This window comes from Rhipicephalus microplus, chromosome X (assembly GCF_043290135.1).
Source record: "Rhipicephalus microplus isolate Deutch F79 chromosome X, USDA_Rmic, whole genome shotgun sequence".
NCBI classification, from domain to species: Eukaryota; Metazoa; Arthropoda; class Arachnida; order Ixodida; family Ixodidae; genus Rhipicephalus; species Rhipicephalus microplus.
In genome coordinates, this window is record NC_134710.1 from 274,500,975 (window position 1) to 274,527,149 (window position 26,175).

Here is a 26,175-nt window from a genome sequence, read left to right on the forward strand (position 1 = left end):
GAAGCGCTAATTAGGCGCCTGCTCTGCACTTTGCGTGCAGCGCGCCTCACGTTCCTACGGCGCATCTTTAAGAGCTTCCGCCACCGCGGGATGTCCCAAACAGAGTTCACTGCGCTGACAAGTAGGAAGGCTCGCTGGAGCGGCCGGTCGCCCTTTAGTGGCTCACTTTCAGCGTAGCCCCCAGTGACGCCCCGCGGGGTCGCCGATCGCCGCGGAAAGCGAGAGCAGAGAGCTCGGATAAAGGTGAACGCGTCGACCTTCGCCTGGCGGGCGTCTCCGGAGGCGGCGGCGGCAGCAGCCACTTCCCTTTCCTGCGCGACCTGAACTACCGACCAGAGAGCGGCTGCCACACCGCTGCTGCCACAGAAGCTCCCACGGCATGGCTCGCCTGCGCAGCGCCGAGCCGCTCCTCCGGCCACTGCTGCTGCTGATCATGCTCCTGCGGCCGATCGCCCAGGCAGAGGCCGCGGCGCGGAAGGACTCCGGAGCTGACCCCAGTACACGAGGCCCCGGAGTTTCCTCCCTGAAGGCCGCTCCAGGACTGCAGCCTGCCGAGAACCCGGAAGGAAAGTCTCTCCATTCCGAACTCATCACATCGCTCAACCATAAGGATCGTGGTGACGCCAATTCGACAGCGTTATTTACGTTCCGAGCTCCAGAGGGTCCCAACGCTGACCCTCCGCCAAACCGAGATCCAACCGCATCATCACCTGAGTCCCGAAGCCCGAGCCAGATTCTCGATGCGGAGTCTAAAGGCCCGGCGCTCCGAAACCCGGCTGAGGCCCTCGTGCGAACTACTGTCGAGGTAATGACTTCGAGTAGCGCCAGTCCACAAGAAGCGAACCAGGAAGAGACCGACGTGGAGCATCCGGAAGGAGTGTTCGGAGAGCCGGCGACTACAACCACGGAAGCTCCTCCCGAGGGTGGCTTTGACCTGGAGTCGAACCTGCGCGCTGTCATCGAGCGTATCTTCAAGGAGGCTCTGCCGCTCGTATACCGCTTCTCCACTGGCGCCGGCTCCTCTCCAGATTGCATGGGCGCACTATTCAAGTGGGTTCTGGCCATCCGAAGGCTTGAACCATGGGCTCTCAGAAGTGAGTTTATCGCTTTTTATGTCTACCCACTTCCCATACAGCGCGCAGGTTGGTAGTATTTCGAGCTTAAGCGTTGTCTATTTTTCCTGTTTCTAGCAGAAGCACGTCTGGTGAAGAAGCCACACGTGAAAAGAGTTCATATCAAATTCATATAAAAAGTAAGAGCTTAAAACTCTGTTGCCTCAGTCTTTTCCAGAAAGCATGTATGAAGAAAAGAGAAAAAAGTAACAATCTGTTTCCGTTTGCTGATTGCCCAGTTTATTAGCGCTTATAGACTGAAAATGTTGTGTTCGTTGAAGTAGCTCACTTTTTACATTGTCTTTGTGATTCAAGTTCAGAGCTCTTGTCGGTGTACACAACCATATGCTGTAAACAGCGTTACGTGTCTTACCGAACACAGCGTTTTCATTCATATGGTACTGTGGCGCATACGGACATAACGAGGCGTTGAATAGCTTCTTTTAAAAAATGCTTTGAGAAATCCTAGTAGTTAGCGCGCTTTGCTCACACTAGAAGACGCCAATGCGTGTATAAAAGAGTTAGTGCCAGCATGGCTCTGCATATGCTAAAGCTAAGTGTGCCAGTTTACTTGAATTGTTATAATATGTTATATAGCACTATTTGACTCTAAAGCGTCAACGTAACATGAATAGCGTAACATAAAGTTTCTCGCGCAGGCATTCCTGGTCTTCATACGCTGGCGCGGGATAAAAAAAAAAGAAGTTAAATTGATTATAGGTCACCTGTTTTAGACATACATCTACCCACGAAAACCATGAAAGAACATGCCTATAATAAACCGTTATTCAATTTCTTACGTTGTTGCCACAACAAAAGAATGTAACTATAGCGATTCTGAGGCATTACGTTCTTTTCTTTGATTTTTTTATTTAGCAGCGAAACACTGGTCAAAAAAAAAGAAAATAGTAAAAATGTAGTAACAATTTCTGTTGCTACCTTTTTGCTAATTTATGTCTGTGAGTTTTGGTTAAAAGCCTTTTGTCGCTGACTACGGTGGCTTCACTTAAAATACGGTTTTATAAAATACTATAAAATATTTATAACTTTTATAAAATAATGAAGTAACAATACGGAGTGTCGCGCGATATTATTCTGCGTATGCGTATTCCCCAGCACATTTATATTCTCATCTCGAGGGTCATTCACTGTGTTTGCAGCAACAGATATCAGGCGATTATACAAAAATTGAAATTGACGACTCGCCAACAAGAAGTCCTGTGCACGACGCGCATATTTTCGACCCCTTTATCTTTTCCTGAAAAGTCCCAAAGACACCAGCAGTTAAATAGTAGAGAAATCAGTTCCAACAAGAAAAAAAGCCTTCCCCTGAAAATTATACTGATATTATTCTTGGTTTCTAATTTTCCCATGGAACTAGAAAGGCTATAATGCTGTGGTTATGTTGGTAACACTGCGTTGCCTCAATGCAAGAAAAGTTACACAACTTCTTGTACATTTATTCGAAACCCTGCGCTCACATGCTGCCCAGATGATTGTGAAGTGACGAAGAAATTTTGTCATACACCTAGACATCGTCACGTCCAACCTACTACTCGGTCAATCCCCTGCATTGCGCATGAGTCACGAGTTGGGGACAAAAAGAAAAATGTAAAAACGTGTTTTTAATCACGCTCATTTCTGTTCAAGATAACGACTATACTGGCTGATCTGTATGCCTGAACAACAATTATTGCACTCTTTCCGTTTTACGTGCGTTGCTTTTTTCTTGTGGTTATCAATATTCAATACTGAAAAAGTCTCACTAAATTGCATAATAAATTTTTGGCCGATCTCCCAGAGTGGGTAGGAGCCCCGCCGCGGTGGTCTAGTGGCTAAGGTACTCGGCTGCTGACCCGCAGGGCGCGGGTTCGAATCCCGGCTGCGGCGGCTGCATTTCCGATGGAGGCGGAAATGTTGTAGGCCCGTGTGCTCAGATTTGGGTGCACGTTAAAGAACCCCAGGTGGTCTAAATTTCCGGAGCCCTCCACTACGGCGTCTCTCATAATCATATAGTGGTTTTGGGACGTTAAACCTCACATATCAATCAAGAGTGGGTAGGAGCCATTTTTTACACATCAGCATCATCATCATTTTGAGGAAAGCGATCTTCTGAGTGCCGAGTCCTGTCCACTCTGTAATCGAAAACTTTCGCCAACAGTACTCATAACATATATACAGAATATTGTGGTATATACGAAAATATGATCAAATGTTTACCCAAATTCCTTACGACAGAATTAGAAGGGCATAATTGTCATTTTATTCGAAATGTTATATTCATCATTATCTGCTAATAAAAGCATGATTTTTTCTTGTTGAAGAGGCATTAACACATGCTCATTTTTCATGTGCGCTAATGCCAATTAACAAGTGCCTTACGCTGCTCTTTGACTAAAGCTAATCTTGACGACGAAGATGGCAACAATTGTCTGCAGCACTATTTTTGTTATCAGTAGCAACTCTTTCTTTAGAATTTTTTAGAATGTCATACGGAAGTACGCAAGCTGCCACATATGTATATCCACTGATTTGTGCTAATAGGTAGGCTATGGCATTGAGAGCTGATACAATTTTAACTCCATGGGACATCGTGCCAGATGAGTGCGCATTCAGTTTCGAGCTCAGAATTGGCCTCCTTAACAGCTCATTTTTTACGCAAAGAGTCGCGATACATAGTGGCAGAAATCTGCTATCGATTCGCTATACGTATAGTATACTTGATATACATAGATCTGAAGTATGACAACATCCAGTACTGTGACCATTGCTACATTTGTCAAAGTAAAAGGCAGCCAGCAAACACTAGCAAACGATATATCTGGTTACTGAGAAGGGAAAATAGAAACAGCGCCCCGCCGCGGTGGTCTAGTGGCTAAGGTACTCGGCTGCTGACCCGCAGGTCGCGGGTTCAAATCCCGGCTGCGGCGGCTGCATTTCCGATGGAGGCGGAAATGTCGAGGCCCGTGTGCTCAGATTTGGGTGCACGTTAAAGAACCCCAGGTGGTCAAAATTTCCGGAGCCCTCCACTACGGCGTCTCTCATAATCATATGGTGGTTTTGGGACGTTAAACCCCACAAATCAATCAATAGAAACAGCTTGAGTTGAAGATATTGTACGTCAGCGGTCATTAATTGTGAAGTAAATGATGCACCAACATCTTATGGTGCCACTGGCAGAATGTGGCATGTCTATGCCCAACAACATTCTTTTTTTTTTTGCACTCATTGTCATTTCGCTTGTTTATCTTGCTAGGAAGCGCAGCCACGCTTGTTTAGACTCGTATTGCAATTTATGTGATACGCGCAACGTCCCAGCGACTGGAGCTTTGTTATATAGCCACTGCCTTTTCTTTCCCGAGTTCGTGCCACGTTCACGTTCTATTGACTGCTTTTGCCATCTCTTCGTCTGGACCTCGCCGCTTGGCTCCACTTCACTGCATCTAACTCGTGCTCGGGACGCTATTTTTCCTTGTTTTCGTCACGGAAGCGTGAATGATGAATGCGTGGTTTCACCCGTAGGAACCCCAACAGGTTCTATGTATATCAGGGACGCCGTCCCGAATGATGCTGACGGCGTCACTATCGAGCTTCATTCTAACCGCATGCTCGCTTAAAATGAAACGTTATCCTGCGGTACTAAACAAATAAAGTGAAAACTTTTACTCATAAGAATACATACACATCCTCAGTGCTAGTCTCAAAGACAGACTTTAAGCGGTCGTGTAACGTGTCATTGTTCTGTTTTCTTTTTTCTTAATTTCTTTTTGTAACTCCTCTCGTCTATCATATTTTATTCCCCTTATCTCTTGCTTCAGGACAGGGTAGCCAGCTGGTCTGAGAAGTGGCGGACCTACCTGTCCTTCCGTTTTTATTTTCTTCCTCGCTGCTACAATATTATTGGCGAAATGTGCTAATACTTCCGAGGCCCAGAAGAGTGGGTAAGAACGTATGTATACAACCGAGACTACGTGTACATTCATAGCCAACTTCGTAACGCTCTCCAAATTGGCAGTACAACAGAGAATCCGTGGAAGGCATGCTAAAGTCACGGGAAGCCGTCGACACACGGAAGAAGATGCAGATGACAGACGACAATATTTCTCGTTCCATGCTTACGTCTGTCGTATTTTCAAGTATTCTTTTTTTTTTTCGTCACACTTGTATACGCGCGAACCTCTATCGCGTCATTTATGCGCACAGAGTTGTAAATATTCATGCAAAACCTCGTCGTATATAAGTGTAACCTGCGTACTTGCCTTATTCGTGTTTCACTTTTCGTTGACAATTTACGACAATCTCACTCAAGTGCAGCCGGAAAAATCTTGAGTACACGAATGCCCGTTTCTCTCTGTACCAGCCCAACTTCTCCCTTACTCGATATATATATTTTTTTCAAATCGTCTCTGTCAAAACGTTTGCGTTGGGTCGTCATATGTTCCGTCATATGCTCCTTCTAGACAACAACGGCAACTTACTCGATGAGCCAACTATTGCCAAGGCGTCTGCCTGCAAGGTCAGTCGGCGCTGCTGACGTGTGCCGGGCCTGTGTCCCGAAGGGGTCATGCAAGGTTTGACAATCGTTTTTTTTTTTCATTTCTGCATAAGAATTTGCGGGGTGGAAATCACACCCATCACGCCACTCATCCCCATATGCTCAGCTCCTGCCGACTGAAAAAGGCCGATTGGTGACCTGCTCACCGACGATAAACTGCTACCGACTGAACACATAATAACGTACATGTTTGTCTAACGGGATATCTCCGCGATTGTAGCAGCACTGTAATTTTTTATCACAAACGTCACATGATGAAGGCGTCGTCTCTCGCTTGGTGTAATACTAGAGTATACATTACAACCCATGTCTACTGGTCCTTGTAGTTAGATTTGGTTTAGAAGGATGAACTTTGCCAGCAGGGCTACGGAAAACTAAGATACTTTTTAACTCTAATTTTGCGGAATACCTGCAACAAATCGCCAATTTTCATACAACTTTATTATATCTCAACAAAACTTGAACAACACTTTCATCTTTTCCACACCATGTTATCAGCTATTATCCTGGAATTATTAAGTTGCACAAAATGAAGCATTCTGGAAGCATAAGCCGGCACTAAGCCTACATTAATGAAGCTAGCGTCAATAACAAAGGATTTATTAATTAAATAAAATAGTTTTCTTTGTAAGCGATGGTTGCCGTTGGCTGGTCACCTTCGTTAATATGATGACAAGCATCCAGATGGCCCTAAACTTTCCTTTTAAAATAATTCTGGCGCAACAGGTCTCCGCTATTCGCGTCATGCGAATTATCTTATAGATCAACTTTAAAAATCCTAGAAGATTCCTGCAAACTCAGGTGCGGCTTGCGCCAATCAATGTCATGTGTAACAATCAATTTTACAGCTAAATCCGTCATGAGATAATAACAATAGCCGATTTGGGTGATGTAGTTGTCTGCCACCACCACCGCCACCGCTGCTATCCATAATGCTGTTTATTTATATCATCCTACAGCACGCCGAGGTTCCCGGTCCAAAGCAGGAGAAGTATACGCATATTCCAACATTAACATGAACAAACGTACCTAGAATTTACACATTCATATGAAAGGGCTGCGAAAAATTTCATGTACAAGCGTCGCTACAATGAGTCGTAAGATTACAAGAAGCACACAAATGTAAAAGCGCCTAAAACAACCAACACACCAGGCATTATAAACACAGGGATATCACATATGGATTCATTGACTAATATTCCTCGAGACAGTTATGAAAATAAGCTGCTTGAACGAAGAACCCTGACGGCTTGCTCGATTCTGATATCGACCTCGGAAAAACAGAACATAGAAAGCAACTGTACACGAGCAAATATGCGTTTCAAAACACGGTTTGACGTATGACGCGTTCTTCTTGACGTCAACTGCCCTAGAAAGGACGATGGCGTTATATTTAGCCTTTTGCAGAGAACTCTATGTAGTAAAGATAAACGAGCTATCTTTGTACGTGTTTATTCTGTATTAGCTCTCAGATAGCCTTGTGTCTTCTATACTTTCCGAAAATAAAGTGAACTGCTTTCTGCGACAGCTCCCGAGCTGGTAAATGTTTTTTTTTATATATGTGTGTGTCCTAAAGCACACAAGCGTGTTTTCCTGTTCTGGCCTCACGAATGTAATATACGCTAAAAGTTTTATATAGAAGGCATGTCCTTAATTTTACGTTTAAAAACACATTTGTTTACAAAACGTTGAGGAGCCATACCATGCCATTCATGCATGGAACGTTTTGCCTATTGACATCGCACACATTGTGGATTATGGGTCATTTGTTAATCACGTAAAGTCATTCATAAAACTCTAAGCTAATCGTTATCAAGACTTGTGTTCCCCCTTGGATGAATATATTAGTTATTGTTAAGTGCTCAAATTCTGGTTACTTTTCTTGTTATGGTTGTTTTCTTTAGGCATGGTTTAACCATCAAAAATTTTTTGTTTTACTTTTTCTCGTGCATGTATTTTTATTACATTGTTTAGTGTTTTTGCCTAATATTTGCCCCATTTAATATTTTCACCTCCCTATGTAATGCCTTCTGGGTCTTTAGGGTACATGAATAAAAAAATATGAGCCATCCACGTTAGATCTTTGGTCAGTGTGACGCCTGAATACTGGTATTGTGTAACCTGTGGAATCACTGATTGGTTAAGACTTTACTGGAATATGCTTGGTTGCTGTTATCGCGATATCCGCAAGAGCATTGGCATTGAGGCATTTATTTCATTTTATAGTCCCCACACCTGATATATTTTCAGTAGTAATTTCTGGAGAATTTCGTGGTAATTAGTCGCATTTACTTCTTTGAATATAATGCATTGATCTGCAGAAAATTACTTTACGCTAATTCATTCCGGTAATAGTTGTGTTATGTCGTTTATGAAAATAAGAAATAGCAACAGACCGAGCACACTGCCCTGTGGTACTCCAGAGATGACGTGCGTAGTGAGAAAAAGAAAATATCGACGATCAGATGGCAGTTGAACACGGGTCCTCTAAGCGGGCGATCGAATATTCCACCACCGAGCCACGCCGGTGCTAGCGATTCCTGCGCATAAAGACCCTATGCAGGCGTCACGTCGGGAAAGAAGTCACGTTAACATATCGTGTAAAAGTCGAGTGAAATAACGACGAGGGGTCATACAATGAAAATTGCGTAATGACTGAGCCTTCACGGCTGCGGATCCCTTACAAATGGCTCAAAACACTCTTCTTACATTAGAATGCATTGTAATGTTTGGAAAACCACCACAAATTTTAGTAACCACCGAAGATCATTTTCGTGCATATAAGCCCCAGGCCCGTGCATATTTTTTTATGAGTACGGGCTTAGGTTTCGTATTGACAAAACCTGCTTTCTTATGCGTCATTTGTGATTAGTCATCACCGCGATGGTTATCTCTTTATCGCGCCGATCACCAGAAGGAGCGGCGGCTGCCCAAGCACTTGCCAATGAGGATAGGTTGTTACGTAAGGAAGAGGTTTGTGAATATAAACAATTTTGCTTCACGGTGTAGTTGCGACTCTCGGAATGCATGCATTAGAAAAATATGAGGTATTTGACACACACACACACACACACACACACACACGCGCGCGCGCGCGCACGCACGCACACATACACACAAAGGAGAGAGTGGCTGTAAAAAAAGCGCAGCGTTTTACTGAACCACTGGAGTATTTGCGAGAATTCTTATCAGCTTGTTGTATTACCGACGAGAGGATATAGCAGGAGGTAACAGCCACGCTAACACCCTGAATTTCTACACACAAGCAAATTTACTTAACTCAGTGCTGTTAGTAACAGCGCATGTGCTAGCCAATCAGGATGTTGAATGCATTATTGTAGACATTGTGTTAACAAGAAACAGCACTTAAGAATGATAAGCTTCTGCATTTTATCACCTGGCTTTTGCAAGTTACATTTAATAATCCATTTGCTTGATTTCAATCTATTCATGCTACAAAATATTCCAGGCTGAAGCAGCCACTTTCCGGCTGCTTCTATTTTTATGTCCAATTTGATTTTCCGTATTGAAGTCACGTCTTTATACTTACACAACTTTTTTGTCTAACTATTCTCCTGAGCAGTCCACTACTTCACATTTAGCCTTATTTTACATACTGTTTGTTTTACGAACAGCGTGGTTATTGCATCGTAGGCTTTGCGCCAGAAGGCATCCTCTGTATATTATAACGTGTTGTTCTCTTGATTTGATTGATTTGTGAGGTTTAACGTCCCAAAACCACCATATGATTATGAGAGACGCCGTAGTGGAGGACTCCGGAAATTTTGACCACCTGGGGTTCTTTAACGTGCCCCCAAATCTGAGCACACGGGCCTACGACATTTCCGCCTCCATCGGAAATGCAGCCGCAGCAGCCGGGATTTGAACCCGCGACGTGCGGGTCAGCAGCCGAGTACCTTAGCCACTAGACCACTGCGACGGGGCAAAACGTGTTGTTCTCTTGCATGTATATATATATATATATATATATATATATATATATATATATATATATATATATATATATATATATATATATATATATATATATATATATATATATATATATATATATATATATATTTATACATATATATATATATTAGTACGCCACAATAAGAGCTACTGTCCGACGATTCACTAACGGCGTCGCTGTTTCCTCCTAGTATGCAGTATACGACAAGTAGCACAGGCAAATACACGACTCTGTCTACATTGCGAATCGCGCCGTCGCAAACATAAATCAAGCTACAGACAGCTACACCCTAGGAAAAAGTCGGCAGAATCACTGTATATAAGATTAGTCTCTGCGGAGCACCGTCACGTTCCTGTAACCGCAATTCTTTGTGCTGGCGCGAAACGCAGAGAAGACGCCACGCTTCGCTTCCCTTCAGCGCGCTAGTACGCAACCGTCAGCGGAAGAAGCTGCAGGCGCGCAGGCATCCCCCGCCATTGCGCGTCGATTCAATCCGAGGACAGCCTCCACGAGTCACATCGCATCGCCTAATCGTTCAAATGCGAACCTCGAGTGCCTTCTGTCAGGCAAACAGCCGTGCGATTACGTCCCCTCTGCCCCCTCCCCCTTTTTTTTAGCCTTCATGTAATAAATGATTGGACGGGGAACATCACGACGATGACCCACAATCGACAAATGTGTGAAATCGTGTGATCATATAGCTGCCGGAACGCCCATGAAATGCAGGCATTATAGGCAGCGCTAGAAGAGAGAAAAAAAAATATTGGCTGTGACTTCCAAAGTCTCGCGTCTCTGTCAAAAAGTGCTACTTTTCTACGCTATTTTTTTATTCAAATCCATAATGCATGTAATATTCAAGATGGATACCATTTTTTTCTGCGTGTCTCTAGCTCTAACACTCGTTCGAAGGTTGCCCACGTGTGTCCAGCTTGACTGCGGATTACTTGTACAGTCATTCCCGTACAGAGACATATAAACGTTTTTGTTTTTCACTATTTTCTACTCTCCATTTTCATGCGTAGGGGAAAGAGAAGAGAACGAGGCTACTTGTCTCCTTTTAGAAGGTCCTGCTACTTACTTAGAAATCAATCAGACTAACGCATGTGTTTTATTTCATCGTATACGCATGCATTTTTGAATACATTCGTGCTCAATTATATTAACGTCATTATCGCATTGTCCCTCGCTTTCGTTCGTTGAAGTTGCTTGGCACGTAAGGCGCAGCAGTGATGATCTCGAAGGCGTGGGTTTGATATCCGGCCACAGCAGTCGCGTTTCGATGGAGAATGAATGAAAGAACACCCATATAATTAGATTTAAATGCAGGCTAGAGTACCTCGGCTGGTCAAAATTAGTCAGTAGCCTTCCACTATACGGCTTGCCTCATAATCATATCGTGGTTTTGGCACGTAAAACTCTACAACGCGCTTTCTCTTCAATATTAATACTATTATGATTTTTTAATATTACCTACGTTCATTGTTGGCACACGTGCTAGTGTTAGATAGATCCACCACCCTCATTAACTCCTCTAATGACCTGTGTCAAAATAGAAGGTAAAGGACTCCTGATGACAACTTTCAGGAGCTTGAGTCGTGTAGCTCGTGAACACGTGATCACACCTAGAAATCAGGACGTATATTAGCAAAGCCCCACTTCTTCACTCAAAAATTGTTTGAATTTGCTAATAAGTCATGTAATAAACATGTCTACCGGTAACGACTAACACTTGAAAGCGACCGTTTTCGCACAATTTCAGCTACTATGCAGCAATATTGATACGAAATGCGCGGTCTGCACGCCTGTAAGCTGGCGTTACACGCCGCTACGTCTAAATCCCGCACTGATATCCGAAGAGGAGAATTAAGTACTGTTAAAGACAAAGAGAGGGAGAAGCAAGGGAAAGCAGGGAGGGTAACCAGACCAACGTTTGGTTTTCTGCCTTGTACTGCGGGAAGGGATAAAGGGACAAAAGAAAACAGAGAGACGGAATGAAAGAGAGATGGGTGGAATAACGCGCACATTTTTGGTGAATATATCAACTCTACAGGTGGTAGCACAGTCTTGTCGACATTAAGCATAGGAACGCCTTTTGTTGCCTTGTGCGCCATCGAGGCGCGTGTATAAATGGTCCAAGAAGCATGGCTGCGGTTCGTTCAGTGAAATACGGATCGGATATCACTGGGTTGTATAACGAGTGCTACAGCACAGGACGGGTTCAACTGTCTCTTGGACTCCGCAGAAGCCGCGTGTAGGTGGGCGAGTCATTCCGATGCGAAACGAGTACGCCTTTGTGCAAGCAACGGCCATTCAAGGGCGGCATAATAACGTCGCATCAGAGCAGAAAATTCGTGATGGTAGTTGTAGCCAAGTGAGGGTAACGGAAGATCTAGGTCATGCAGGTAACACCTTCGGAAGCTAGGAGGCGACCAACAAATATTCATTAGAATATGTATTGTGTCATCATGATGCATGACTCACGAAATCGTCCCTTAGAAGAAGAAGAACAACCTTTATTTCAAATGGAAGGAGGTGTCCTGATGGTCCCTGATGGCCTCAATCTGGTATGGCCCACCGGAAGACTCAGCCACCACCGTCTCGCCATTCGGACAAGGGTCCGTTGGGCTTTTAGTCCAGAGGAGTCGCATAGAGTGGTCTCCCGTGCTTCTCGTGTTGGGAATGACGAAAGTAAAAAGGTAGAGTTTTTGGGTGCATGCGCTCACCGTGTGAAAGACGTCTGACGTCTCCCTACCATGCGGATTGCTCGGTAGAGCAGAGTACTGTGACCCGGGGGAATTCGCTCATCTGCTCCACTAAGACCCTTAGCAGGATGGGTGTAGAGTCGAGTACACTCTAGAAAATCGAGTAAAATTTCTTTAAAGTTAAATACTGGTTTGCCGTTCTCCGAGTACTCAAAGATTCGGGAACGAGACGCCCGATAGGCAAGCACCCGGAGCGTCTGCAGTCTCATTACCCGCATACCTTGGTGTCTTGGGGCCCAGATAATGTGTTTGAAATGGATGAGAGCAGTCACTTTCTCGCCTTTTTTTAGCGTGCGAAAACGCTGCCACCACGTGCACAGAGGGACAGCCCTGTGTTCGTCGTTTGATCTCTGTTAACGGGATAGCGCCAAAGAGCTTGTGACGCAAAAAATGCAGTGTCACCGTTGGCGTCGACATTCAAATCGGCGGCGTTGGCTGTCAGCTAAAAACTGGTGCATCCTTGGGTCAAAAACTGCAATGAATGCAAATAATAAAAATAAAGGTTTGAGCTGGAATAAAACCACGGAATTCTGCGCGGAAGGGAAATAATAGCAAATATTCGCTGATAAATAATCAGCCAGTGATGGCGAAGAATTTCAAACAAAAGAATGTTAGCTTCCGTATACCCTTTATCGGACTTATCCCGACACATAACATACACAAAGGACGCATAGCCCCTGTATCGCAACTGTTTACAACTAAATGAGTTTCCAGTTGTCTTCACCAATGAACACAATAAATTTCCTTGGCTTTGGTCGCTCAGGGAGTGTTATATTACGATTCTAGGGAGACACCGTAATAGTTCACGCCAAAGCGGGCTGTGTGAGACATCCAGTGCGCCGTTTCGCGCGCCACCACATATATACAGTGGCGAAATTGTTCGGTCCTTCTCCTGCAGCCCGCCATGCCCGGTTGGCGTACCGGAATGCCTGCGCTCTGCAGGAAACTGTGACCAGTCCCAGTACAACGTTGAGGTAACGAAACTCTAGCCAATTGCAATAGCCCTGGTGAGGGTCATCGCAAGACATAAACACACAACAGAACTACAACACATGAGCGTGACGAGTAATGACTCGACAGCACCACGTATTAGTGTGCTTCCTGCTTGTGAAACGTCCGTACCCCTGGGACTTTTATACACTCTTTTATTCATATAGCTCTTATACAATCTTCTGTTGTGTCACCTAAAAAACTTTTTTTACATTTTTAGCATATTATTAACAAAATGAAAACGGACAATCTTCACCAGAAAAAGGGCGACAACTTTGTAAATAACAAGTAAATTAAAAAGAAAGCGAAAGTTTGTATAGTTGCACCACCGATGCTATACTGCGCGATCATTTGAAATTAACGTCTTGATTGCCCTTTACACGTTTTTGGCTCCCTTTTAGCTTGTCAGGCCCGCTATTGTGTAGTATGTCGTTTTCGCTGCCGGCATGAACGAACGCACTGGTAGGCTCTGTTCTGTTCATTCTCACGTATAGAAAATTAACTTTGTCGACATTTTGCAGAAATTTGCAAAAAATGAATCTGCATGTCATATGTACGTGTAAAGCTTTCTTGGAATATACTGTACAGGCCTACGGTCACTTTTCATGGTAGTTAAGCGAGATCGCAGGCTGAACCGCATCACACACCCAGTGACGCAAGTCACCAACTAGTTTGCCCCACATGTATGTGTTGATTGCTGTTGGTATCTGCCTGATCGGCTGCTGCAGTTATGCGCCGGAATAGACTTTGGTCGTGGTTTTTACCCAGGTGTCAAGTGTGTATAGTTAAGTATTTCAACTAATGTTTAGCCAGGGCCTATTAAATAGATCGTAGGTTGCTGCAGAGTTTTGTCCCGGTCACATTGCGGTTGACATCGAGATTGTCATTTTATGCGTCTGCTGATGTGCCTGTAATGTTTCGTGATTCACAAATGTCGTGCGAACATATAGCATTGTTACAAAAGAGAGTGTTTTCTGTCCTGGCAATCACTTTCGATGATTTCTTCCTCATAATTATATTATTTCGCAACGTTCTTACGTCAGCGAAAAGTCCCATCTTCACAGTCACAAAAACTCGAGGGCCAGGAAGAAAAAAAAGGAATGTTTGCCGTACAGATAGCATCGAAGTATGCTGAGGAAGAGACAAGTTCCGGTGCCCCGTCGCCTTCCTGCAAGACTTTTTCCCCACAACCCGCGCGCTGTCCTTTCCACTTTCTCTCGGTTTCTTATAGCGAGCAACGCCGCCCTGGTGTCTTCGCAAGGGGTCTTCTCCACCGCGTGCGCATTGCGCCCACCCACCGGTTCAGCTCGCGCGCGCATTCCACGCCGTGGCAGCATCCACGGCCGCGTCGTAACACGCAACAACGGCGGCTCGCGTAACGGTGCGTGTATCGGCGCGTACACACAGGGACGGCCGAGAAGAGAGTGAGAGGGGTCCTCGTTTTACCGGGTTACGGTTCCGCGGCCGCCGCTCGTCATGCCGTTATGCAAGGGCCGCTAAGGAAGCGGGTCCGTTCGAGACGGCCGCTATAGGTCAAGGCTAGCCGCGCGCGCCTTCAGCTGCAGCGGTCGACGGCTGATCCACTTTCTCCCTTGCATCACCGCGCAACCCCGATTCCCGGAGCCCGCCACTTGGCTGCCGTGCGGAGCGCGCACTGGGCTCGTACTCAAATGCCGCCTTTCCGCGACCATTGCTTGTTCCATCGCCGAGCCTCCGCGCGTTATTCCGGCCGGCGCCGATTGGGCGCCGACACCTCGTCGTTTTGGGGACGCCTCCGCGACCGGCAGACCGGACACGGTACAGAGACCTATTCGGCACGGGGCGCACTCCCTTCATAAGTGACGCCGTTCATATTTGAAGCAGGAGCAGCGTGGCCGAAAGGAGAAACGGCGAGGCGCGGTGACCACTCACGAGATGTAGTCGATTTGTGGTGTTCTAAGCTGTGGTAATGCGTAAAATCATCGTGCAGGAAAATACAAGAAGGCAGAAATTTGGCTTGACCATCATAGGTTTGACTGTACCCATTCTACGGCGCCGAGCTGCAAAGACGGCCGCAAAGCTTGCGGAATAAAGGACTGCTACACGCGAGTACGCAATATCAGGTGTGCCTCACACCAGCGTAGAGGGAAGTGTCACGCGTGCTCCTTGCACGACACCAACGTGCCGCACGACTCGCACCTTTGTCTCTTTTACACCGGTTTCTTGGCCTGTTGTTGACTTTCACATGTGTCTGTGTAAAGGTGTCCAGGCGGAAGAATGGTTACTCTATAGACTCTCTTGTTGAAACACCACCAGCGCTTTAACGTCAACGCTAACCTTGTACAGTGATATAGCGTGACCTGTAACGCGGCTATCGTTCCCTCGAAGTTTCATAGCGAGATTTAGATTCGCTAATGCTGCATTCACCCTTAAAGGGCAAGAGTGTGAGCAAATAGCTCGACATTATTAGCCTGTGCATCGATTACCTTTGACATGAGACCTGCTCTTGTGGTCGAGTGGTCGTGGTGTTTGACTGCTGACCCGAATGTTGTTGGATAGAATAGCGACCGTGACGTCTGCATTTCGATGGAGTCAAAATAATAAAGGCCCGTGTTTTCCAGTTTGGGTACACGTTAAAGAATACATATGAAGTCGTCAAAATCAACGGAGGCCTCCACTACTGATTGTCTCATAATTATAACCACATCGTGGTTTCGGGACGTAAACCTCCAGTCATTATTACGGTTATTACTTAGCATCATGTGGTCGCTCTGAGACATTAAACTGCTCGTTTATGTCGCCAACGATTGAGCTCTTCAACACAGCGATTAGCTTCTGTAATTTATGGTCAGCAAAAAGGGTCACTTGTGTCAACGCAGTCTTATCGCATCCGTGGCAAATTTCCAAGAAGCTGCGTAGGCGAGTAGTGTACGACATTCTTCCCACGGAAGCATGGAGTTAACAGCTTTGTACTGAATTTCGCGACGACGCTTGCAGGCATGTTTTATCGCAATCTGTAATGCACAACCCCCCTTGGAGACAAAGTGGGTCAAGGAGCGAAACTTCTATGGCAAGAAAAGTTTAGTTTGCGACATACGGAGTCACACATGCGGCCCCATATAGTTTGTACGTAAACATGCAGCGCCTCGGTCTTTTCTCTTCTGCCTCGCTGCATGCCGTAAGGCTAAGGCGTCATGCCGAGCGCGAAATCGTGTCTACTGCGCGCTCGTCTTAGGATGTAAACGGGACAAGGCAGCCTCCTGACTACTCGCCAACACAGCCTTTTGGCGTGCTTTTTGAGAAGCCGGTTATGAGCGCACATAATCCTCCCATTCTTTCTTATCGATAGCCTTCTATGTAAGTCGGCCGGTTACCAGCGCGTGGACATCCACTGCGGATATCTATTTTGCTCTGTTTATGAATAGTTACGATGGCCACTATAGTTCAATCGTTTCCGAGAACTTTGGTGGCCGATTCAAAAGCGCTTTCCTATCGCTACCACAGTGAGGCTCTCAGAAATTACAAAAGGACCATCATGTGACACCGCGTCTCACTCGCGAGTTGTTAAAATTCGTGTCTGTCGTACGACACACACAAGCACTGTGAAATAGGCAATGCTGTACAATACAAGTGTTGATACGATCTACCTGTAATAACAATAAGCTTCCACTCATTATTTGCAGAAAGCCCTCTTTTAAGCATAATTATACGGCAAGCATTTGAATTTTTGACAATATTATATATATAAATATATATATATATATATATATATATATATATATATATATATATATATATATATATATATATATATAAGTGTGTGTGTGTGTGTGTGTGTGTGTGTGTGCGCGTGTGTGTGTGTGTGTGTGTGTGTGTGTGTGTGTGTGTGTGTGTGTGTGTGTGTGTGTGTGTGTGTGTGTGTGTGTGTGTGTGTGTGTGTGTGTGTGTGTGTGTGTGTGTGTGTGTGTGTGTGTGTGTGTGTGTGTGTGTGTGTGTGGTGTGTGGCCTTTCTTGAAAGGTTAAGGCAGCTTCTCACTAGGGATGTTAAACCTGAAGAATGTGCGGGACTCGACTGGCCAGCCTTTTAAAGACGATTGTCTTCCTTGGGTTTGCATTCAATTCCAAAATTCAACCACATCCGCAGCGCTCACCAATATTGCTTCGGTTTTGGGTTCATACTTGTGCGTAGCATTGATTAAAAAGCAAACGGGGTGCATATCTAAGGTAGAACATCAACACGTCCATATACTTTGGCGTGTTTCTTTATACTATAAAAGTCATATATAAGTAATTCTAAGGAACGAAGCGTTTATCACGCTAAGCTGGCAATGCAACGCTATGCGCGAAAAGACGGGCGTTTTCTGCGCTTTGCTAAGACGATACAGTGGTGGCACTTACCCGCTGCACGCATCGAGTCACTTCAACGCAGCACCTGCAGAATCCCATTCACCAATTTTCTCGCGAAGAACATCAAATAAATGTTTTATTCAGTCTTTATTTACGGAAGACTATCGTCATTTGACGACAGTTGCAGTAAAACATACAGATGTGGGGCCAATTTTTCGTTTCTTTTCGGCTTTATTTTTGTCTCCTCTTTTTCTTTCTTTTTTCTTCTTACTCGTTTTACTGCCTTTTTTCTGTGTTAATTTTTATTTATTCATCTTCCTTTATCTACTTTGGCCTCTTTCTTGCTTTTTTCCTTTTCTTTTGATATATATGTAGAGCTTAACGTCCCACAACCATCATATGATTATGAGAGACGCCGTAGTGGAGGGCTCCGAAAATTTCCACCACCTGGGGTTCTGTAATGTAACGTGCACCCAAATCTTCGGAAATGCAGCCGCCCGCCACTTTCATCTTTCGTCTTTCTTTTTCTTTCCCGCAAATATATATATATATATATATATATATATATATATATATATATATATATATATATATATATATATATATATATATATATATAGCACTTAAAGCTTAAAGAACAATAGTAAGAAGACTTTTCCGTGGCGCGAGCGCGCGCTGAATACGCTACACAAGGTGCGTCACGCCAACCGACGACGGCAGCACACGACAGAATGCGCGACAGAACACTGCAGGACTCTGCTGAACAGTTGGGCGTTCTTGCATGAAGGGGGGTGGGTTAGCGCCTCGCTCTCCGACCCTGAGCAGTTAGCGACGCTTCACTGAGAACCTTATTCTCCAACCGCATTCCTTTGCGCCAGCGTGAGCGGCTTCCACGCGCGTCAAACGAGCGCGCGTCTCAATACGACCAGTGCTGGCTCTCTCTCTCTCCGGCCGAGACAAGCAAGTGCACCGCTCAAGGACGGTAGAAAAAAGAATTGTTTCTCTGGAAGGAATACTGCGAAACTAAGCGTGCCACGGAGGATATATAGGACAGGCGCACTGGCCGAGCTGCTATGAGCAATCAATCTCGAAGCAAGAAAGAAAGAAAAAAAGTGTTCGCTTTCACTGACGCAAGTGCCCGGGCGGAGCGTTCGGCACAGAAGTGGCACACGGCACCGCTCCTTTATGCCAGCTGATTTGTAAAGCCTCCTGGTGATGGTGTGTGCAGCTATCCCACGTGCTTCTACACGGCATATGCATTTGCCTGCGCTTCTCGAGGTTCGGCGTTTTCTGTGCTCGTGTCGTTGCCGCTGCCACTGCTGTTATCGTCGCAAAAAAGCTTTGAAAAAAAAAATCTCGCCTATTAGAAACAACTGCTACGCTTCCCTAGCTGGAGAGCAGTTCATTCTCTCCATAATAAACAGAAAGAGAACATGATACTCGCAGGCTTTTCGAGAACACACCGTGGTGACATAGTGTCTAACACGCGCTGCTAATACACGGGATCTCGCGTATCCCATTGCCGACAGCGGCAGACAAAATCTGAATGGGACACTATGCGTATTTATTTATTTATTTATTTATTTATTTATTTATTTATTTATTTATTACATACTGCGGACACAAGGTCCATGCAGGGTAGACAAAACACAATAAAAAAGCAAAAAACAATCTTGTTAGTTGAACCATAAAGTCTTTAGCATACATTTTTAAGAAACCTACAATATAAAATACAAGTGTGCAAACAAATGGTACAGTTTGTTAGTTGTTCCAATCATTATTGGTGCTCGGAAAAACGGCACGCATGCCAGAAGGCACAAGTATTTATATGTTACGCTCACTTTGAAAAAGTCCACGCGTTGAGAATTCACCTGAAACCCACCGCTACAATGTCTATCACGGCCTGTGGCTGGCTTGCAAAATTAAGCTCAATCGATCAACTAAACACTTCGCATTATAATGAGCTTCGCTATTAACACAAATACAAACAACATTCAAATCGGATACGAATGAGAATGCTAGCCATGCGCATTTAGCTTTCGCCTGTGCCTCTCATATTCATGGGCGCGAAAATGACTTAGGACGCTGGGAAAATTCTTCTGGCATCTTTTCACACCGCGATCTCTAGAAGACACTTCTTTCGTTGCCACGCCTATCTCACCTTCTCCAAACATTCCTGTGCGAACAGCTTCCCGCGAAAGTTGGGTAGCATGACAAAATAGTTTTCTCTCTTCTTTTTCTCTTCGTGGGACATCAGCTGATTCTTGGGCTGGGCATGTCATTTTCTCCGTGTCTGCGTGCGTTTTCATGCAAATAATCCTAGTCGTGGCGGGGCCGATGTACAGTTCACCGCTCTTGCGGCGTACAGGCATGCTAGGTTGCTTCTTCCTCGCGACAAACAACACTCAGCGTGACATCTCTCGTTTCGTCCTGAACACCGCCCGCAGAGACTCGCTGCGCGTCTAAAACGAGGAGAAAGAAAACAAGCACCGACAGCGTGCGCGTGCCACAGGCAAATTAATCGCGGCGGCCTCCATCCAATCTGTCACAACCAAGCTGGTCCCCAATGTTTTGGCGCGGCTGAGGAGTCGGAGGGTATGGCAATAGTGACGTCTGCGCATGGTGTTTCAATGGCCCTATCAAAAAGGCGGGAACGACCACGTCTTTTTTTCCGCCTTTTCATCTCGTACCCACGTGACCTTGATTCAAGGTGAAAGAAACAACACTTGCCAAGAACTGTCGATCAATGTGTACACAGCGATACGAGCGGAAGGCAAACATCCATGAGAGAAAGAAACGCATCAAAAAAAGAAGAAAAACTGACGAGGAAATATATATTGCATTCACTTGCCCTGAACGTTTTTTACACTCGTGGTGTGCTTGCGGCGCGCGTACCTTTCGAGTAGTTCACTTTCCATCTCATTCAGGAGTATTCAAGCGTGAGAAAAACATGCTGAATCACGGTACCCCAACTCAAACCATTTTGCTTGCATTCTTTCGATGTCTATGCTGAGAATACGCATACAGAGCACTTCCTTCGTTCACGGGCCTGCTCTCTCACCAGCCGGCATTTTAGCGTTCAACAGCTACCGCGTTATATAAAGTGTTCGGAGTCAATGTTCTCCACAGGAGTGAACCCAGTTTCACGAATTTGACTGGTGTGTCTCGAATCGAGCAAACATTCGAAGGATACGAGGGGTGGCGAGGTGAATAATGCAATAAGCAGAGCATACATGCTGGCAGAACGGGATGCGTGGTACACGTGTGAGGTCATAACACCCGGCTTGCTCTCCAAGGTCGATGCGTATGCATTTACTCAGAGCCCTTCTCGCTTTAACGTTTTGGTTAACATCACTTTAAACAAGCGTTAAACTGTGCATTCCACCCCAGGTTTAGTATTAACTGTTCAGACGTGTGCTGCACGAGTCGTGTTATTTACCTCCTGTGTTATTTACCTTGTTGTTCCCATATTCATCTTTATATAGTTAAAGTATATTCCCGTACCAGCAAGAAGCGCTGTTATCGCTCAACTTTTTTTTAAATTATGGTTAAAGCTCGTTTTAACAAAAGCTCGTTTAACATAGCTCGTTTCACAGCTATGGCTGTGAAACGAGGGTGTCATTTTTTGGTCCTTCGAAACCTTAGTTATGAATTTGTGATGAGCGAAAGCTACCACGGCATTTGACTTGACGCTAACCTACGCCTGCGCATGCGAAAGGTACGTGAGGATGGCGCGGACACGGGTGGCTCCGCGTCCGGGCGATGCAATTGAGATAGACGGTCACGTAAAGGTGTGACAGAGGGCCGATGTGCAAATATAGTGAGAACGAAAGCAGTGATGGCGCGAGCGGGCCGGACAAGGAAGTTGAGAAGGGACGACCAAGACCATCTGTCACATAGACGATGAAATAACGAAAGCAACCACTTTGTTGTTCTCGTGGGACTATGTACTCTCGCTCCCTAGCGCCATCCGTTGCGTAAACGTCATCGACTGTTGGGCCCGTTGTTCCGTGCACGGGCACGGCGTTCAGCGCCGTCAATGTAATTGTAGTTTTTTGCTCACTTACTTACTTCGGAACTTTCGTGGAACTGGGTTCGGTACCAAGTTCCCTTTGTTAATTCAGCGTGAAGACAGCATTGAATCCCATGCGTACCTGTGGTGAATTGAAATTTATTTGTTAGGTCGAAAGTTCGTAAAGTATGGTTTCGTTAGACTTAGTTTTAACTGCAGAAATCCACAGCAGCAAGTCCTGGCCAGTTTTGAAGTTCCGTGAAAGGTCATAAGAAGGTGCAACTTTACGATGAGAGCGTTCACATATAATTGTGGTACCTTCTTAATCGTTTTCAAAAGGGGGTACCGTGCGTACAACGTAACGCATGCAGCTAACTCAACGATTACCAAAAAAGAAATACAGCGCACTTTCATTCTTATTTTTCGGGCTGTAACCTTTTTCTTACGAAGTGTTGCAGGATAATTCGGGGCTCTAAAGAAAAGAGCCGAAACTGTGACACGGCTTCTTGTAAGAGTAAAGAATCCTTGTTTTCTATTCCAAGTCTCAGTTAAATTGCTGAAACCACCAGGTTTTCTAGCTATGTCTCAGCATTCTCCAGGTGACACGGGCAATACATTCGAAAGACAAGGTATTTCATATTTATTCAAAGAACTCAAATTCAGAGCAGTATATGAGCGAAGACCCTGTTGTGTTTTTTTTATATTGTACATAGTGGATTGAGTGTTTGCTTATCGCTCCTCTTTTTTTTTACTGAAAGTTTATCGTCACAACTGTTAGTCCCTCCAGATCTCGCCACACCATCAGAGTTGTCATTTAAATCGTTTTCTGCAGCGTAAAGATCGTGGCGGACTATATTACACAAGGATTCTATCCATCGTTTGCCTTGAGAGGAGAGTGATAGCACGCACACTTCTTCCAGCTTTTCATAAACTGTCAGAAAAAAACCGAGAGGTCATCGTGATCGTTAACACTCACTGGTTGGGGCTCTCTGCAAGACAGCATTTGATCATGGGCGCAGCAGCCGGATTTCAATGGATGCAAAATGCTGGAGGCCCGCGCACTGAGCGTTTTAAGTGCAAGTTAAAGAAACCCATGAATATTCGAAATTATCCGAGGCCTTGAACTACGATGCCTCAATCAGTCTGAGTTGCTTTGTGCCGTTAAACCCTATAAACCAACCGATACTCTTCGAGTGATTTTTTTACTGCTGTGCACCATGCCATCTCGGAGTGTCGCCTTCTCAGTCTGGACGTCGCGCATCTAGCGCTTGTATGGCTTCCGTCGGTATTATGGCTTTTCCCAAACGATCTTTGAGACATGGCTATGGCTGTGAAACGCACAAAACGTGACAACACTCTTGCGAAAACTTAGGCAGACATTCATTTCCCTCCAACCATTGATAATCATCAAGCGCATATTCACGCGTAGCATAAAAAAAAATACTTCTTAAGAAAAAAAACTTAGTGCGTGCAAACACAGACACACAAAAAAAGAAACAGTTTCTCTCCCTCGACCTTTCTCTTGCGTTTTTTTATCCCTGTGCGCAACATCAGTGTGACGCAACATACCAAACTGCGCCTCAGCGTCTAATCTATCTATCTATCTGTCTATCTATCTATCTATCTATCTATCTATCTATCTATCTATCTATCTATCTATCTATCTATCTATCTATCTATCTATCTATCTATCTATCTATCTATCTATCTATCTATCTATCTATCTATCTATCTGCCCTGCCTGCCTGCCTGCCTGCCTGCCTGCCTGCCTGCATGCCTGCCTGCCTGCCTGCCTGTCTGTCTGTCTGTCTGTCTGTCTGTCTGTCTGTCTGTCTGTCTGTCTGTCTGTCTGTCTGTCTGTCTGTCTGTCTGTCTGTCTGTCTGTCTGTCTGTCTGTCGTCTGTCTGTCTACAATTTTTCTGTATAGAAAGTAGCATACACGTGCAACACATGCACGAATAAAAAGGAGGACAAGCTTACAGGATGACAGGCATCTAGGTCGTCAGGGTTAGGCCAGTTTCTAAGGAGGAAAGCTAACACAAACTACTCTGTGCGCAATGTAGCAGCAGCACTGCACGAAGATCCGAACAATTGTTGCACCTCGAATTGACTGTACAAAAATAGTTAAGAAATATTTCAGTACCAATACGGAGGCACCAAAGCACGCGCAGAAGCAGAAAACGTGGTGTAGGTCATCGTTCGCATTAGTCAGGGGTGATGGCATGAAGTGAAGTTCGCGTATAGTTTCGTTTCTGTTGATGAAGTTTGAACAGTGCTGGCTTGAACGATGACACCTTGAGAGACCGCTAGGCATGCAAAAATCACAATTTTGGTGACTGTTGAAGGACATTTTAGTGTAATCAATAAACTGAGTAGAACAATACCAACCCCTTATTGACCTGTCATGGTGACTTGGTTGAAAATCAAGGAATAAAGCGGTTCGATGAAGAATATACATTCAATATAAAGAGAGCTCAGACCCGGTTTGGTTCCGGCTTTATTAAATTGACAATATTATTATTATTATTATTATTATTATTATTATTATTATTATTATTATTATTATTATTATTATTATTATTATTATTATTATTATTATTATTATTATTATATTATTATTATTATTATTATTATTATTATTATTATTATTATTATTATTATTATTATTATTATTATTATTATTATTATTATTATTATTATTATTATTATTATTATTATTATTATTCGTGGAGAAGACGTTCAGGGTTCAATGGTGGGCACCGCATCGCGTATAATTAATGACTATTACGTGAAAAACAGTAACTATTCCTACTATAGGTATACTAAATATTTTTATTGCCGTTATTTGTCAAAAGAACGCTGTGTTTATTTATTTGCAAAGCATTAAAATACAGGGCCCGCAACCTAACTCGGTATTATCGGTTTGTGGTCAGGTCGCTTGAGACTGACCTGTTCAGGTATGGTACAATGTCTATAGGGGTTCTTCGATGCTCAAGCAGCAGACACGCGACCGCAACTACATCGTAGCCGCAAGCCCTCACGCCAACACTGGTCACGGCCTCGGAGTGTCGCGTTAACTTTAGCTCCAAATGTACGAGATTCTCGTTGAATTTTTCCCCAACGTAGAACAAAGTTTTAAACCAAATAATCGAATTCGTTCTAGCGCGCTTCTGACCGACGACAGATTCGATTCCGCAAATGGATGACCCTTGCTTAACAGCCTACGGCATCCGGCCGGAGCAGGAAAGGCGCTCGTTGCTATCACCATCGGAGATTCGGCGAGGAGGCGTGATGCGCCCCCGCAGGTCGTCGGGGTCCCTCACACGCAGTGCCGGTATCGGCGGCGCCCATCGATATTAGCAGTGCGGGCCGACCCACATACAAGTGATGCAAGGCGCCGGCCTCGTTTGATAAGGCGATAGGCATGCTATGTGTTCACGGATGTGAAAACGTGGCACTGAGTACACAACCGCGAAGCATCCCTAGAAAAAGAGAGATGTCTCTAGTACTGTTTTTCGTCAGTGAACAGCATCAGGGAAGGAGGTGCAAGGATAGGTCTCACTGTATAGCTTCTGTAATTGTGCAGAGCACGCGAATAACCCTGCACATCTGGTTTCATCAACGGCCCGGTCGGTGCGATTGCGTTCGGTCGTACACGACGGATACGCGGCGCGCATTCTCTGTAATTACGTTCACGCGTATTCTCCCAGCGTGTCGGCCCACGCTGCGAAATGCCTCTTTCACACATCGTGGGCCTTCCTTTTTTTTTTGCTTTTTTTCGCGAAGACACATCGTGATGATGGATTTGCCAGGCCTGTCTTGACCTGCTGGTCATGGATGCTCACGCTTGTTTTCACAATTCGTGTTGAAATCGGCGAAATTTTTTCTTGATCTTTTTTTTTGGAGCACGAAGGACACGCGACGTTCTTAACTAGTACGTACATACAGTTTCTAAGCAATTCATGTCAACGCCTCTCTCCGTGGATCACTATAGAGGCGTTAATAAAGTGCCCAGCTCTTGGCATCTCACCTCTAGGCTGCTGTTCTCGAACCACATACTGCAAGAGACAATACCTGCCCATGGCATGCCCCCCTCTCCTCTTTTAATTCTATGTTGCTTATAAGAGAGGAGGATGGTGCCATTATAGAGAGCTGGTTGCTCGTGGAAGCAAATATAAAAACTTTTTAAAGCTGTTCGCTCAAATATATAGGATCAGAACGGAGAGAGTAAACGACCACTAACGGACACGCGCAGTTCTGTAAATAAGGAAACGTGCACACACACACAAAAACATGCACAAGAAGCTGCGACTTTTGCAGATATACAAGTGCTGACTTAACACGTATTTACATAAGAAAAGATTCTATATTTAGTAAAGTCAGAGAAACTCAGAGAAGTCAGACACACATATGCATGTGGTTATAACAAAAGTATAATAATG

General features: G+C 44.7%; 1 protein-coding gene across 2 annotated transcripts in view; it reads left to right on the plus strand.

Annotated features, from left to right (window-relative positions):
* The first annotated feature begins 345 nt into the window (after positions 1 to 345).
* Positions 346 to 26,175, plus strand: part of LOC119162204 (nose resistant to fluoxetine protein 6) — a 103,089-nt gene continuing 77,259 nt past the window's right edge. For both annotated transcript variants that reach the window (XM_075879186.1, XM_075879187.1), the window contains exon 1: positions 346 to 1,094. In XM_075879186.1, coding sequence (XP_075735301.1) covers positions 380 to 1,094 — 715 coding nt within the window. In that variant the 5' untranslated portion in view covers positions 346 to 379. The remainder of the gene's footprint in view (positions 1,095 to 26,175) is intronic.